Source organism: Mastacembelus armatus, chromosome 10 (genome assembly GCF_900324485.2).
Source record: "Mastacembelus armatus chromosome 10, fMasArm1.2, whole genome shotgun sequence".
NCBI lineage: Eukaryota > Metazoa > Chordata > Actinopteri > Synbranchiformes > Mastacembelidae > Mastacembelus > Mastacembelus armatus.
In genome coordinates, this window is record NC_046642.1 from 15,353,472 (window position 1) to 15,368,731 (window position 15,260).

The 15,260-nt window shown below is 40.2% G+C and overlaps 1 protein-coding gene across 5 annotated transcripts; it reads left to right on the forward strand.

Annotated features, from left to right (window-relative positions):
- Positions 1–1,255: 1,255 nt before the first annotated feature.
- Positions 1,256–14,873, forward strand: ogt.1 (O-linked N-acetylglucosamine (GlcNAc) transferase, tandem duplicate 1). 5 transcript variants are annotated; one of them, XM_026329737.2, is made up of 22 exons: positions 1,256–1,605; positions 3,406–3,586; positions 4,371–4,614; positions 4,743–4,811; positions 8,235–8,351; positions 8,437–8,516; positions 8,750–8,945; positions 9,042–9,182; positions 9,315–9,415; positions 9,591–9,744; positions 10,166–10,267; positions 10,413–10,610; positions 10,874–11,032; positions 11,119–11,208; positions 11,355–11,480; positions 11,574–11,744; positions 11,873–11,989; positions 12,326–12,496; positions 12,819–12,971; positions 13,052–13,304; positions 13,488–13,611; positions 13,696–14,873. In XM_026329737.2, the coding sequence occupies exons 1-22, from the start codon at positions 1,569–1,571 to the stop codon at positions 13,874–13,876; spliced, it is 3,165 nt and encodes a 1,054-aa protein (XP_026185522.1). In that variant the 5' UTR covers positions 1,256–1,568; the 3' UTR covers positions 13,877–14,873. The 5 variants fall into 5 exon arrangements, with proteins under 5 accessions (XP_026185522.1, XP_026185524.1, XP_026185523.1 ...); XM_026329739.2 differs by having other exon boundaries at positions 3,436–3,586; XM_026329738.2 differs by having other exon boundaries at positions 10,413–10,592; positions 13,696–13,876.
- Positions 14,874–15,260: the final 387 nt, after the last annotated feature.

The window sequence follows — 15,260 nt, forward strand, 5'->3', positions numbered from 1 at the left end:
GGGAAAAAACTGGGGTGCAGCAAGCAATATCCCCCTTTTTCAACATCTTCAGGGCAGAGTTGCCTATTAAAGACTATCACATCATGGACCATCCTTGAAATTGTGTTAAAAGTGAGAATTTCAGAGGTATTGTGCATAATGACAAAATATACATTGTCTTCAATTTAGGTTTAAAATGAATACTTTCATAAAATTGTGTGGTTAAATAACTATAGATTTCAGTAACAAACTGAAGAAGAAGAAGCACTGTCAGTGATGTGGAATGTGCAAGAACTGTATAATAGTTAAACACCAAATTATAATACAAGCCAGTAGATTAGATATAGCGGTTTAGATATAGAAGTACAGACGGGAAAATGTCATATATTACAGGACATGCAGCAATAACTAAATGCATGGCCAGTCATGTCCAAAGCCACCAAAGCAGGGCTGCAGAAAGCTTTCTTTGAAATTAAATTTACAGAGATTGCCCTCTGTTGGTGATTAAGATTATTGCATACTACAACACCCATACAGTAATCTTAAAGCTTGATAATCTCACTACATTTTAACCAAGCTATAGGTCCTATACACTTATTTTAAAAAAGTCAACAGTATTGTTATATAAAAGGTATGGATCTCCTTTGTAAGGCTTGAACCAGACCTAAGCACTGTTAGAAAATCTATCTTTTATTGAGTTAAATTAGGAAACACTTTAGTTTAATATACTGTCCCTGAAGACCGGAGTAGCATCATTTGTTACACCTAACAAAACAATGACATAAACAAGTTAGCTACATTACTTGACATGAATGCAATAGGCTATCTTAAGGATTGTATTCTGCTTTTTGTGTTTCATACAAAATATATGGTTGGGCATGTCACTTACACACAACTCCAGACTACAGTATGTTTAATTTGTTTATTATGGGAACTTGCAATGCGTGTGCTGTTTCGTGTTCCTAAAGCAGAGAACAATATTGTGTAACAGGACTGGACATTTATCTCAGCAGCAGCAGCAGAACCAGTGATGGCGTTTTTTCCCCCAGAGCAACCGTTTATCAATTGTATTCTTCCGCGCAGCATCATACATATCTTCTTCTTCTATATATAATCCGTCAAGATTAAATGTATAAAGCGTGGTTAGTGAACACCTTTTCAAGGCCATGTCCTGTTAATAATTATTTTACTAATAAGCATTTATAACAAAGGTAGATAGGTTTCATCTTGATAGCTCGTGTGTGGATCTAGTTTCTCTTAAAATAAGTTCCACCCACTCCGCCATTTTGTGTTACATCGCTGCTTTGTTGTGAAGAGAAAACGAGCTTTAGCTTGAACCTTTAACCATTAGGACGCTTTGTGCCAGTAAATGTTGGCTGTGTTAATGAGTTTAGTTGATAAATAGCCGGTTATATAATAAGTATTAAGTGTTGTTCGAGAAACCAGAGGTCAGGTTAGCCAGTTAGCTCTACTTAGCTTGCAGCAGCCGACGGAAACGACTGCTCGTGGCACATTTTTTTTTCTCTGGGACTGTGACTCTTCCAGAAGACACGTTGACGACCACCGTGAAAGACACGAAGACTGAGGAGATGGCGAGCTCAGTGGGGAACGTGGCTGACAGCACAGGTTGGTGGCTGCGGTTTAATTAATATTAAATGGCGGCTGACGTCAAAGAGATAGCGTTAGCTACATTGTAAGGACAGGCCGGCTTGCCATGTTAACAGTGTCGGAGCGAACTGGTGGCTACAGCAAATAACATTATGAACAAATGACCAAAACATCTTAATCAGACAATGTCAGCAATATCGTTTTTAATGACATTACACGGTGACTTTGGCAGCCGAGGCCCAGTTTATGCTTCTCATGAGATTGTACAGTGGAAATAATGACATTGACGGGGGCTAGTGGTGAGCTAGCTGAAGCAACATTAGCATAGTTAGCTGACTTCATGTTAAAATATACAATAACGTTAACTCTTTAATATAAATAACGAGTGTCGGTTTGACGACCGGCGAGTGTTCAACATTGCTTTAAGGTCAATTTAGGTACCGTTCACGGGCATGTAATGTTTTGGGTGTTGCTATAACCCAATTTGTATATAGCGTTAGCGATGGCTAGCTTTAGCCTAGTTAGCCAGCACGTAGGCCTAACGTCATCGATGTCGAGATGTCGTTGTCGTTTATAAACGTAGGTTTTTATCTATTAAAAACGTCGCTATGAGTTGTTGTTTTGAAACATTTTAAAAGCTACTATTGTTGGTTAGTCATCGTGGCCCCGAATCGTCCCTCTGGTTAAACATCTAGGCATCACTGCTTAGCACAGATAACCCAAGGTTAATGATACTTCACTGCCGATCCTACTTCTCACGTCCACCCCGTCTAATTGCTCTCATTAACTACAATTTACCTGGCTATTTTTAAATGACGTGGACAGATCTTGTGCTATGTAATTGAACCTGTTCGTATATGTGACGTCATTGTCGTGGATGGATGATCCGGGTTTATTAAGGTGTGTGTGCTTGGGCATAATTGCATTCGTTTCCTGGTGTGTGTTGATCCAGTGTGTGCAAGTTGGAATGTCCCCAAACCAGTAACCCTCCTCCACCCATGTCACCCTGTACACTGTGCATGATATGTCTGTCTGGCTTCATGCTGTTTATGCCACACCCTCAATAAACTGACCTTAAGGGGCACCTTGTGTCTATCTGAATTTAACATTTTCATTTGTATTCACACAGGACTTTGGAAAATGAAAGGTGACTAATGATAAAGTACATACAACATAAAGTTATTTGCTGTACTGTCATTCAAATGCAGTGTTTCCAAAACATCTGAGTTGCTGCGAGTATATCATCCCTTCCCTGTTTTTGCCTTTTCATCTCATGCATTTTTTTTTTTTTTTTTTTTAATTTGGTATCACCATAGCTGCTTTGCAGGTGGAAACCATGGTTTGCATTTTGCGAAGTGGTGTCTTTGTAAATGTATTTGAGCACGCAACTTGACAAATTATGATTTAGTTAGCCTGATCCAGTTATTTCAGCACTTAACTCACTGAAATATTTTCCAAAAAGGAATAACTGTCAAGAGTATGTAGTTGTACTGATGGGTACTGCTGCCATTTTAAACCTTTTAAACCAAAATCAGCTTCCATGTTTGCTGTTTTAATCATGCATAGAATTGATTAGAGATTATATTTAACCCAAGATGTAAAATGAAAATGTAAAATTCAAAAGTATTTTGCATTATATTCCTTGTTTTTTTTAACCATTGTCTTTTCTGTTCAGTTTTTAGGCATGATTTATTGTTGGCAGCATTGGTTTCATCTCTTAATTTCTTTTCTGTTTTCATTTGTCTGTTTTAATTTCTTCCATCACCTCTAACATGTTGTTTCCCCCCGCACCTTCCTTGGGCTGTGTTGGCGCTCCAGAACCGACAAAACGTATGCTTTCCTTCCAAGGGTTGGCTGAGCTGGCGCACCGGGAGTATCAGTCAGGAGACTTTGAGGCAGCTGAGCGCCACTGCATGCAGCTGTGGAGGCAGGAGCCTGATAACACAGGCGTGTTGCTGCTCCTGTCCTCAATTCACTTCCAGTGCCGAAGACTTGACAGGTGAGGTCAGAGGGTGGGCCTGACTCTTTGCAAACTGATCAGAACCATCTCTATTGGCCAAGACTGTGCACACAAACAAGGAATTTGATTCCAGTTCACTAAGCTCTCTCTCTGCATTAATCTCGATAGATAGATAGATAGATAGATATATATATATATATATATATTTTTTTTTTAAATATTATTATTATAAAAGTACCTTCTTGACTTTCGTTGCATACAGCTGATCTGGGGGGTTGGCTGCAACAACTGTGCTGTCAGTTGGAAATTCTGTAGCTTGGTTTCATGCTGGCCGCTCACAGTTCTAATACTGATTAATTGCTAGTGAAAAAATTTTGGGACTTGAGAGTTGCAGGTTCTTAGCTCTTTTCTGTTCGTTTTAATGTGCTCAATGCCAGCAGTATACTCAAGTCATTTTGAAATGTTTTGTATTATTCTTATAACTAAAAGGATTCAAATTTGGTAATACAAATGCAAGCTGTAATACTCCGTATTTGGTTGTTTCATTTTTTGAGTAAAACTTTAAAAAGTTTCTAGTCAAAGCATGTGCTGTCTGTGCATATGATCAAAGCCAGCTACAGGTTTTTTGCAGATGCATCCCTTATCTGTGCAAACACAGCTTTGTTGAGAGTATATTTCCAGCTTGATTATTTTGCATAATAAAACCATATATAGCAAATTGAATAAGTTTGGAAGTTGGTGAATTATGTGCACTTTATCATGTATCATTGTCACCATTTGAAGTATGTTTGTGCCAACTGTGTATCTGTTCTGGCCCTTACAGGTCTGCTCACTTCAGTACCCTAGCCATCAAACAGAACCCAATGTTAGCTGAGGCATATTCCAACCTGGGGAACGTGTACAAGGAGCGTGGGCAACTGCAGGAGGCCATAGAGCATTATCGCCATGCTCTGAGACTAAAGCCTGATTTCATTGATGGATATATCAACTTGGCAGCAGCTCTGGTGGCTGCAGGGGACATGGAGGGAGCAGTTCAGGCTTATGTATCTGCATTACAATATAACCCTGTAAGTGATATATGTTACAATTCTGAAATTGACATTAACTGTTATTTACTAATATTCCAAACATCTTTAGAGTCAAGAAATTCTTCTGCAGTGTAATTACATTAAAATGAAAATGTCTCTTTTTCCAGGATCTTTATTGTGTGCGTAGTGACTTGGGCAACTTGCTTAAAGCCCTTGGGCGTTTGGAAGAGGCAAAGGTATGTTCTACTGGGTTGGCATTTGTATAGATGTTTGCTTTTTTTGTTTGTTTGTTTTTTTTAAGTAGAGCCTTTTTTTTCCTTGTCCATTGTTTGCTTTTAGCATTCCCCAATAAGGCCATCACTTTTGTTCCTTTCTTCCCTTTGCTAATTTTAAGCCACCTCAAGTCCTCTTGGCCAAGTGAAAGGAAAAAAGAAAGTGTTAGCTTTATATAATTTCTTCAACTTGAGTGAGCTTCTCACCCCTAACTTGCTAAAAACCTTTGGAACTATTGGACTGGAATAAGTCGACGCCCATATGAGACAACCAACATTTCGGTATTTTTATTTTTATTTTCTCCCAAAGTCATAGTACACATAAACTTTATGTTAATACTTTTTAGACAGATTCATGTATTGTGTTTTTTAGTGTAGTATAAGCATTACCTTTGTCCCCACCCCATTTAACTTTTAGTTTCAATATCGTTTGCTTTATCCTGACCTTTTACCACAGGTCAACCCCTCCCCCTTTCAGGAAGAAAGGCTGGAGTCTTAAAATTGAAACAGTAAATCTGTAATTTCTGAACTTCAGCCCATGATTTTTCATATAGTTGACTTTTGGAGGGAAAATGTTGGCTCGGTCTTTGAAGAATACATGAACTGATGAGAAGCTAGTTTAATTTTGCAGTGCAAAAGATAAGATGGTTTCTAACCTAACTACTATACTCCAATACTGTTTTGTCAAGTGCCCAATCAGCGTGTATTGTCAGTTTGCTGTCAGTGCAGTTGCTGCAGTCCCCCCCCCCCCCCCCCCCCCCCAAGTGTTAAACTTTGTCTTTTAAAACCTCTATATTACAGGGGGCTCCCTGGGTTGGGTCAAATCTGGAGATGTGGAGTTGTCCCACTGGTTACAGGCCATCTTATTTCATGCTAGAGGGGGGTTACAGGAGTGGGGAGGAGCATCAGGGAGTCACAAGCTCTCTGCTCTGTCGCTCCACCCCCCGCGCGCTTGCTGAGGATTGGTGGAGTGTGCGCGCCTAGAGCTGTCTTCCTGACCCTTCAGACATGCCCAGTCAGTGCTTAAGCACACCCCAACGGTGCTTTTCATGCACTCATGGCATTCATTTTTCTATGCTTGATACTGAAATTTTACCCAGCTGGTTATCTATCCTGATATCCATTGATTAGCATGATAAACTGTGTTAAAGAGAGATCCTTTAAGTGCCATAAAATGGTCCAACTAGCATCAGGCAGACAGCTCACAATCTGTACTCCACCTCCTGCGTCAGATGCTGGGTTAGAAAGACAGAAACATGCGCAGCAACAGCGATGACTTCTTTATTTCAGAGCTGGGGAGGCTTCTAGATACAAATAATTAAACCACAGACTTTTCTCCCTATCCCATTGGCCAGGATTCAAGAAAGCAGGCAAGGATAAAGAAATCAAAGTTTTAAAACTATTTTAAGAAAATGCTAAAAGAATAAAACAAAAGTAATGATTTTATATTTTTTTTCCTTTTTCCTTTAAATATGTAATATCATTCCCAAACAAATGGGATCAGTTCATTTGGGCAAGATCAAGCCAGTAACTGCCCTCCTGTAGTTCGGTATGAAAACTGAATTGATTGACAGCTTGAAGCCAGACTATATATTTTGGATAAAGTAAATACATCAAAGCCTTTCTTCCCTCCCAGTTACCCTTCAAGCATTCATTTTGTTTTCTTTGAAATGAGACATTCATTGCATGAATGGAAATTGAGAATAGTCTGTATTCATGTTTGTTGTTATTTGGAAGGACCCGTTTTATTTCCATATTAAAAAAAAAATGTACTGTTTTGAGAACTTTTACTAACGATCTTGTTTTCTGATTTTGTCTCTTTTGGTTTTTCCACAACTGATATTGTTATTTAGAAGGTTTCAGGTGGGTGACAGTATTCCTGCGTAGGTGCCTGGCGGAAAGGAACACTAGGGCAGCCTCAGTCCTCTCCTCTTCTTCCAGCCAGCTGCGGCCACCACTCTGACAAAGTCCAAAAATATGGTAACGGGTTTGTAACTGCCAACAAAAGAAAAACCACCTCACTTCATGCTTGAGCTCCTCTATCTTGTGACTTCCTTTGAAGATCAAAAGAAAAAAGTAACAAAATAAATTACCGTAAGCTTTTCTTAAAATATGCTATACTAATTGCCCAACTCTGTATTAAGTAAAAAGAAACTTGGATTTGGAAGCAATAATCGTGAAAAACAAGTAAGAACCCTCTAACTCTTACATCCTGGGTATTTTTCCTGTTTTATTTTGTTTTTCCTTCTTTATTTGGAGTTGCAGCGCTCTGATGATGATGCAGATAGTGCGCTGTGAGTCTACAGTAGCGCAGGGGCTGCGCAGCGATACCCTCCAAGCAACCAAAAAGGCGGAACGCGCGAGCATGCGATCCCCATCCCCTTACTCCCTTTGGCCTGTTGGTTGCGGACCTCTCCCCACTCACGACCAGCCTCGCTCCTTAATGCTCCCATATCTCAGACATGATTGGCTTCTTGTTTTGCTCATTAAGTAACAAATGGGTGTTAATTTCCCAATGGCCCATGCCTTAAATGATCAATGTATAGCCACTGCTTAATCTCTCAATCCCCTACATTCCCCCATTTATCCTGAGATACTTTATGGGTGCTGAGTGTGTGCCAGTCTGGTGTTGCAGGTATTCTACCAGGGGTTGTTGGTCTGCAGCTGTGTCACTTGGCCGTTGAGCGAGCGCGGCAGCGAAGCAATGACCTTTGCCAGGTGCAAGGTCACGCAAGAAGCATTAAATTGTGCACTGTGGTGGTAGTGGCAATACACACACCGCGCACTTGCGTTTGTTGCGCATGCATTACAGGGACCATCACCTGCACCAAGTGTCCAGCATCCCAGGTTGTGAGAATATTATTCCCACTTACAATATAAAGTATTGTGGTGAATTTTTATAAATATTTTAAGTGTTGTGACTTAACAGTGTTGATATTATTACATTAATAGATTAATAAAATCAGTCTTATACTATGTACACTGCCTTGAGATTCTTTTTTTATTGTGATTTGGAACTATAAATAAAATTGAACTGAATGACTATCATATAGAACCACTATGTTTGCTGAGAATGTGGTCATAACTGCAGGATGAGGGCCTATGTGTGGGTGTTGGTTGGATCTGCGCAGCGTAGGAAAAGCAATGCAGCTTAGCGCCGCAGACTGGTGCGCAGGCGAGCCCATGCTGTAGACTCACTTTTTGCCATTACAGAGAACAGTTACTAATTTTGCTTTCTCTGCCCTTTTTGTTTTTTCTTGCTTTTATTCTCAATCTTCTATTTGTTTTTATTTTACAATCCCTTGTCATCCCTTCTACATACTATACCTCCCCCATTCTACCTATTCTCCTCCTTTCCTGTGGTTTTTCATTGTAAACCCGTTCAAGGCTTGTTACCTGAAAGCCATTGAGACTCAGCCCAACTTTGCAGTGGCTTGGAGCAACCTGGGCTGTGTGTTCAATGCCCAGGGAGAAATCTGGCTGGCCATACACCATTTTGAAAAGGTCAGTTACGTGCACTATAACATTTCAGTCCTGCTTTGTCTGCTTTTGTGATGTCAATGTTTTTAAGCTTATTTTTAATTTTTAGGCAGTGACTCTGGACCCAAATTTTCTTGATGCATACATCAATTTAGGAAATGTTTTGAAGGAGGCCCGGATTTTTGACAGGTGAGAACAACTTTTGACAGACTTTGTCATCCCATTTATTACACATATAGTTTTTTGTTTTAAAAACCCCACCTTACCACACCCTGTGTAGAATATAGGATGAGTCAAGTACATTGTCATTGTATTGAAACTTCCCCTAAACAATGACAGGGCTGAAAACAGCTAAAATAGTGAATTTATAGAGCTTCAAATCACAGCAAGGGTTACCTTCACCACTTGTCATATTTTTCCAGAGCTGTGGCTGGATATCTGAGAGCCTTGAGCCTAAGCCCCAACCATGCAGTTGTTCATGGAAACCTGGCCTGTGTCTACTACGAGCAAGGCCTTATAGACCTGGCTATTGATACCTACCGTCGCGCTATTGAGTTGCAACCACACTTTCCTGATGCCTACTGCAATTTGGCAAATGCCCTGAAGGAGAAAGGCAATGTAAGCCAGTACTTGTGTTCCCAGCCTAGTAAGTCTTAAAAATCTGTCACTGATCATTTACTGAAATTGACTTCAAACATTCCAATGTCTTCCTAGGTGTCTGAAGCAGAAGAGTGCTACAACACAGCCTTGCGTTTGTGTCCAACCCATGCAGACTCCCTCAACAATTTGGCCAATATCAAGCGTGAACAGGGCAACATTGAGGAGGCAGTTCAGCTCTATAGAAAAGCCTTAGAGGTGAGTGAAATGGTTGTTTCATGATATTTTCTGTTTTGAATAGGTGAGTATAACAAGACTATCCTGACTATCATAAATGTAAGCATTTCATTCTTGTACTGTTCTTTTTGGTAATCCTTTGTGTTTCATCAGGTGTTCCCAGAGTTTGCAGCAGCTCACTCTAATCTGGCCAGTGTCCTGCAGCAGCAGGGAAAACTTCAGGAGGCCCTCATGCATTACAAGGAGGCCATTAGGTTTGTAAATGTATGCTACATGTAGCAGGTGACTTAGTTTCTATTGATGTAATTCTACAGTAGCTGAAGCAAAGCCTTCAGTGCAGCATTGTAAAATCTTTTTTTTTCTTCTCTTCTTACAAGACATAACAGTTTAGTAATGTTGTATAATGTATATATATTCTTTTTTATATAGAATCAGCCCCACATTTGCAGATGCCTATTCAAACATGGGTAATACACTGAAGGAAATGCAAGATGTACAGGGTGCGCTGCAGTGCTACACCCGTGCCATCCAGATCAACCCAGCCTTTGCTGATGCTCACAGCAATTTGGCATCTATCCATAAGGTAGGGATGATAAAATGTGTCGTTACAGCTGTTAACTGTAAAATATTTGAATAATAATGCCCAATAGTTGCACCAGTGAAAACAAATCATTTCTGCCCCAATGAAAGTCAAGTACTAATTGTGTATATACTGTCTATACTGAAAAATATTAAATTGTTTTTAAAGAATGTGTTTTGATAAATGGCTTTGTGAGTTTCCATACAGATAAAGTATAGAGAACTGGACATTACTTTTTGGCTGGTAGATGGCATGGCTTTTGGAAATTGTAGAATAGTGATTAAGTTTTTGAACATAATCATGAGGTTAAACTAAACATAATTATCTTGGACTGGAATGTAAATTAATTTGTTTGAAAAACAAAAATTTTACATACATTAAACTGCAAGCTCTTTAATTTTGTGTACTTTCTTTTGACTATTAGGATTCAGGAAACATCCCTGAGGCCATCGCATCTTATCGCACAGCCTTGAAACTCAAGCCAGACTTCCCTGATGCGTACTGCAATTTGGCCCATTGCCTTCAGGTTTTTCCATACTTATGTATTTGTCATTTACATTATATGCAATAAATATCAGTAATGTAGGTCCCCCCCCCCCCCCCCCCCCCCCCCCCCCCCCCCAAACAAATGCCGGGTTTTGTAACTGCATGTGTTCCTGTCACTCTTCCAGATTGTATGTGACTGGACAGATTATGATGAGCGGATGAAGAAGCTTGTGAGCATTGTGGCTGACCAGCTGGAGAAGAACCGCTTGCCTTCAGTGCACCCACACCACAGCATGCTGTACCCACTCTCTCACAGCTTCCGCAAGGCCATTGCCGAACGCCATGGCAACCTTTGCCTGGACAAGGTACACACAATGATCAAAGCAAGTAACATTTAATTTATTATTTGTGGGATGGAGGGTGGCTGGTGATGGCAGTGGGTGTCTGCAGGGCTAAGGGGTAGGTAAGAGATGGGAAAGATTTTTTTTATTTTTTATTTATTTTTTTTTTGGAGGTGGGATTGCTTGAGAATATTGGATTTTCACTTAACCCATAGCAGCATCTTTATTTAGCATCAGTCAGTGTAACAAGAACTGTTGGCATTGAAGCTGTTGTAGTAATATTAACAATGTTGTGGGTTCCACAGATCAATGCATTGCACAAACCTGCTTATGAGCATCCAAAGGATCTGAAGGCTAGTAGTGGACGTCTGCGTGTTGGATATGTCAGTTCTGACTTTGGCAACCACCCTACTTCCCACCTGATGCAGTCAATTCCTGGAATGCACAATCCTGAGAAATTTGAGGTGAGAATATTGTGCTTATTAAAATGTACTGTATCTTCCATAAATGATATCAGGGGTTAATACTGTCTCTCTCCCCCACACACAAGGTTTTCTGCTATGCACTCAGCCCTGATGATAGTACCAACTTCCGTGTGAAAGTGGTAGCAGAGGCTCATCACTTCACAGACCTGTCACAGGTAACCTGTGTCCTAGACTGGCATTATTAGCTGCATTTTATTTACCTAGTGTCCAATTGGAGAGCATACATTTTAAAGGAGTTGGTCATTTAACATAATTATGTGAAACACCAACCATTTTTACCTTTGCTATCTTTTTCCTTTAGATTCCTTGCAATGGCAAGGCAGCTGATCGTATTCACCAGGATGGAGTCCACATTCTGGTCAACATGAATGGCTACACCAAGGGAGCAAGAAATGAGCTGTTTGCTCTCAGGCCTGCCCCCATTCAGGTAAGCTCTACATGTGAGAACACGGCATCAACACTCACACTCAGGCCGATCTGTGGTAATGGGAGAATAAAGAAAAAATGGTCCGTTCCACAGGCAATGTGGCTGGGATACCCAGGAACCAGTGGGGCTCCCTTCATGGACTACATCATCACTGACCAGGAGACATCACCTATGGAGGTAGCTGAGCAGTATTCAGAGAAACTTGCCTACATGCCCAATACTTTCTTCATTGGAGACCATGCCAACATGTTCCCTCATCTTAAGGTTTGTCCATCATTACATTACTGTCTTTTGTTTTTGGTGGTTTGTTTGATTATTTATTTTAGTGAAGTCCAAAAAAAGGAATATGCACAGTCAGGATGTTTGTAACATTTTTTTGTTTTGACCTTCAGAAAAAGGCAGTGATTGACTTCAAGTCTAATGGACACATCTTTGACAACCGCATTGTTCTCAATGGTATTGATCTGAAGGCTTTCTTGGACAGCCTACCAGATGTCAAAGTGATAAAGGTGAGTTAAAAAAACATTGACAAGTTAGTGAGATCAGTGTGAGAAGGACAATTCCGACCTCCAGTTCAGTTTTATCAGACTCTGACTAACAATAAGAGAACAGAATGAAACAATAATTGTCATTATCCTTTCCTGGCCTTGGGTTCAATAATTGACATTATCCTTTCCTGGCCTTGGGTTAAATTAGCAAGACCATGTCAGAAAATATTAGCTGATTCTAATAAGAATTCCATTGCCTAACATTAACATATGTTTATGGGAATACTATTAAAAATAACAAATTAGTTGCTGTTGACTTATATTTAAGCATTTAAACTTGGTATTCTGTGTGATTAGATGAAGTGTGACAACAACCAAGAACCTGTTGGGGACACAAATGGAGCTCTGTCAATGCCTGTAATTCCCATGAACACAGCAGCTGAAGCAATCATCAACATGATCAACCAAGGCCAAATCCAGGTCACAATCAATGGCTTCACTGTAAGCAACGGCCTAGCCACCACACAGGTACGTTTAACTTTAACAACAACTTATCAGTATGGATGCAAATGTCGAAAGATGTGACATAGGTACAAAGTGTCTGCAAAGCCTACAGCACCATTTTAATTTAGCTTGCTGCTTTTCACATTTTCAGCAGACAAGGTTGAAGTTGTCTCAAAGTCCTTACTCTAGTGTGCTCCTAGAAAAAAAGAACTCTACTGTTTTGCGTTTTCAAACATTGTATTAATAGCAGTCGGTTCAACAAGAGCCTGTCACACTTAAGCACACAGCACTTAAGGACAAAAGTACTGAGGAAGAGCAGCTGCAAACAGTTTTGTCCTCATTTTAGATCAATAACAAAGCTGCCACTGGGGAAGAGGTGCCACGTACAATCGTTGTGACAACACGCTCCCAGTATGGCCTCCCAGAGGACTCTATTGTCTATTGCAACTTTAACCAGCTCTACAAGATTGACCCCCCTACTCTTCAGATGTGGGCAAATGTAAGCTCTGTTCCTTCAGCTATTAATTTGAAAAATTAATACTTCATTCCTTCAGTTTTAAGCCTTGCATCTCTCCGCAGATTCTGAAGCGGGTGCCCAACAGTGTGTTGTGGCTTCTTCGCTTCCCTGCTGTGGGGGAGCCCAACATCCAGCAGTACGCTCAAAACATGGGTCTGCCTGGCTCTCGCATCATCTTCTCTCCTGTGGCTCCCAAAGAGGAGCATGTGAGAAGGGGCCAGCTGGCTGATGTGTGCCTAGACACTCCTCTGTGCAATGGCCACACTACAGGCATGGATGTCCTCTGGGCTGGAACACCCATGGTCACTATGCCAGGTGAGGACTAGTTGCAAGATTGAAAACGATTGGGTAATAATTTAATAAACATGTTTAATTTTTTTATAATTACAATGCAGTTTATAATTTTAAATGTTCTGATATGGTGAATATTATTTAGAAAAAAAAAATACGTATTTCAAGTGAAGGTTGGTATTCAATTTTAACATTTTAATTTTAAAGGTGAGACTCTTGCCTCCCGTGTGGCTGCATCACAGCTCAACTGTCTGGGCTGCCCTGAGCTAATAGCTCAGAGTCGCCAGGAGTATGAGGACGTAGCAGTCAAACTGGGCTCGGACATGGAATAGTAAGTAGAATTTAATGTAACATCATTTTAAGAAGTTTTTCCTGTTCATTAAACCCTTGAGTGACCTTTTTGTTGCTCCTTCAGCTTGAAGATGATCAGAGCACGTGTTTGGAAGCAGCGAATCTGCAGCCCTCTTTTCAACACCAAGCAGTACACAATGGACCTGGAGAGGCTCTATCTGCAGATGTGGGAGCACCACAGCAATGGCAACAAGCCAGAACACCTGGTTAAACACCAGACAGTCGAAACCAGTGAGAATGCCTGAACTGGAAGTATGCTGATTTTGTTTCGGCTATACCATGTCCAGCCTTCCCGCCATCCTTGTTTTTCCAGCACCCTAGCTTGAATGGTCAGTTTTCACTCCGGCCCTCTCCCAGAATGACTCTCTCCACCTGTCTCACTTAGGATTAATTGGACTCTTTTGCAAAAGGAGCCATCAGGTGTACACGTTTGTGCTCGTCACATTTGTCATTGCACCGTCTGCATTTGCTGAGCCAGCTAGAGCCTAAGACTTGCAGGCACCTCGTCTGAGACGCTTGTCTCAAAACACAGTATATTTGGTGAGCATGAGAGGATTGTGAATGCCCTGCTTTTACCCCCTTCAGTCCCTGGATCAGTGGATTTTGTTTCTCCTGTTGGTGTGTGCATATGGGACTCATTGCAGCTTGTGGCAAAAATGCCCAGCCATCTTTACTTGTTAATCTATTTATAAATGGATTAAGAATGTCGTGGGGTGTTTTGTATGTTTGTTTTTTTTTTTGTTTCTTTTTTTTTTAAATACAATGTTGTAACTGACTTAGGTTTCATCAGCTTTAACATGCAATTGTAAAGCATAGATTGCAACTGCTGTTTAGTTTATCCTAAGATGTTATTAAATGACTGCATTGAGTAGTGTGCACGTTTTGAGAAAAGTGGTCTAGCTGAAGACTTCTTCTCACCAAATGCCAATGCTCTTAATTTTGATTTTGATCAAGGAATATGTTCAATGGCTGTTACCATGTTTGATGTCATGCTGTTTGTAAATTGATTGGAGGCGTTTCAAGTCACTGGTTTTGCTCTGAATTTCAGTTTAGCTGTCAGAGCTTGTTCGGATTGATCTTTTTTTTTTGTTTTGTTTTGTTTTTTTTTTTAAATCACCCAAGGAACGGCCTAGGTAAGTATTTTCTAAGCATTTTTGTTTTTGTATTGTCTGTTAACTGTATTGTCAATGATGCCACAGGTCTCTAAATATAGTTAAAAAATAAAGAGATGGCAAGACTCTACACTATGTTGTGCACTGATGTGATTCAGTTGTTGGGAGAAACAATAAAAAAGTTAAAACCAAAAGGCATTGTTTTTATTTTTATTTTTTTGTCTTATGCCTAAGCCCTGATGCTCTCCATTCTTAGGTTGCCATGGACATGTGCTCTGTATTGGTGCAAAGTATTTCAAATTACATTTTTGCTTGGGCATAGAAGTTGTGTTCATTTTTGGGAAAACCACTTTTTGTATTATAAATTATTGGATTGTGCATTAAGACCTAAGGCTATAAGTAGCCGTCTGAGCATGACTTTTGGCATTTCAGATTTCTGGAACACATTTCAAAATTAAGCCAAGGCATGAAACTTATACCCAGCACCATTCTGAAATCCACAGATGTGTCCTAATCA

Bases quoted from the DNA above. Each gene is read 5' to 3' on its own strand.
- ogt.1 (XM_026329737.2), top strand. From the start codon at position 1,569: ATGGCGAGCTCAGTGGGGAACGTGGCTGACAGCACAG. The intron at 11,481-11,573 runs GTAAGCTCTACA...TCCGTTCCACAG, and splicing joins TCAGGCCTGCCCCCATTCAG to GCAATGTGGCTGGGATACCC. The intron at 13,305-13,487 runs GTGAGGACTAGT...TTAATTTTAAAG, and splicing joins ACCCATGGTCACTATGCCAG to GTGAGACTCTTGCCTCCCGT.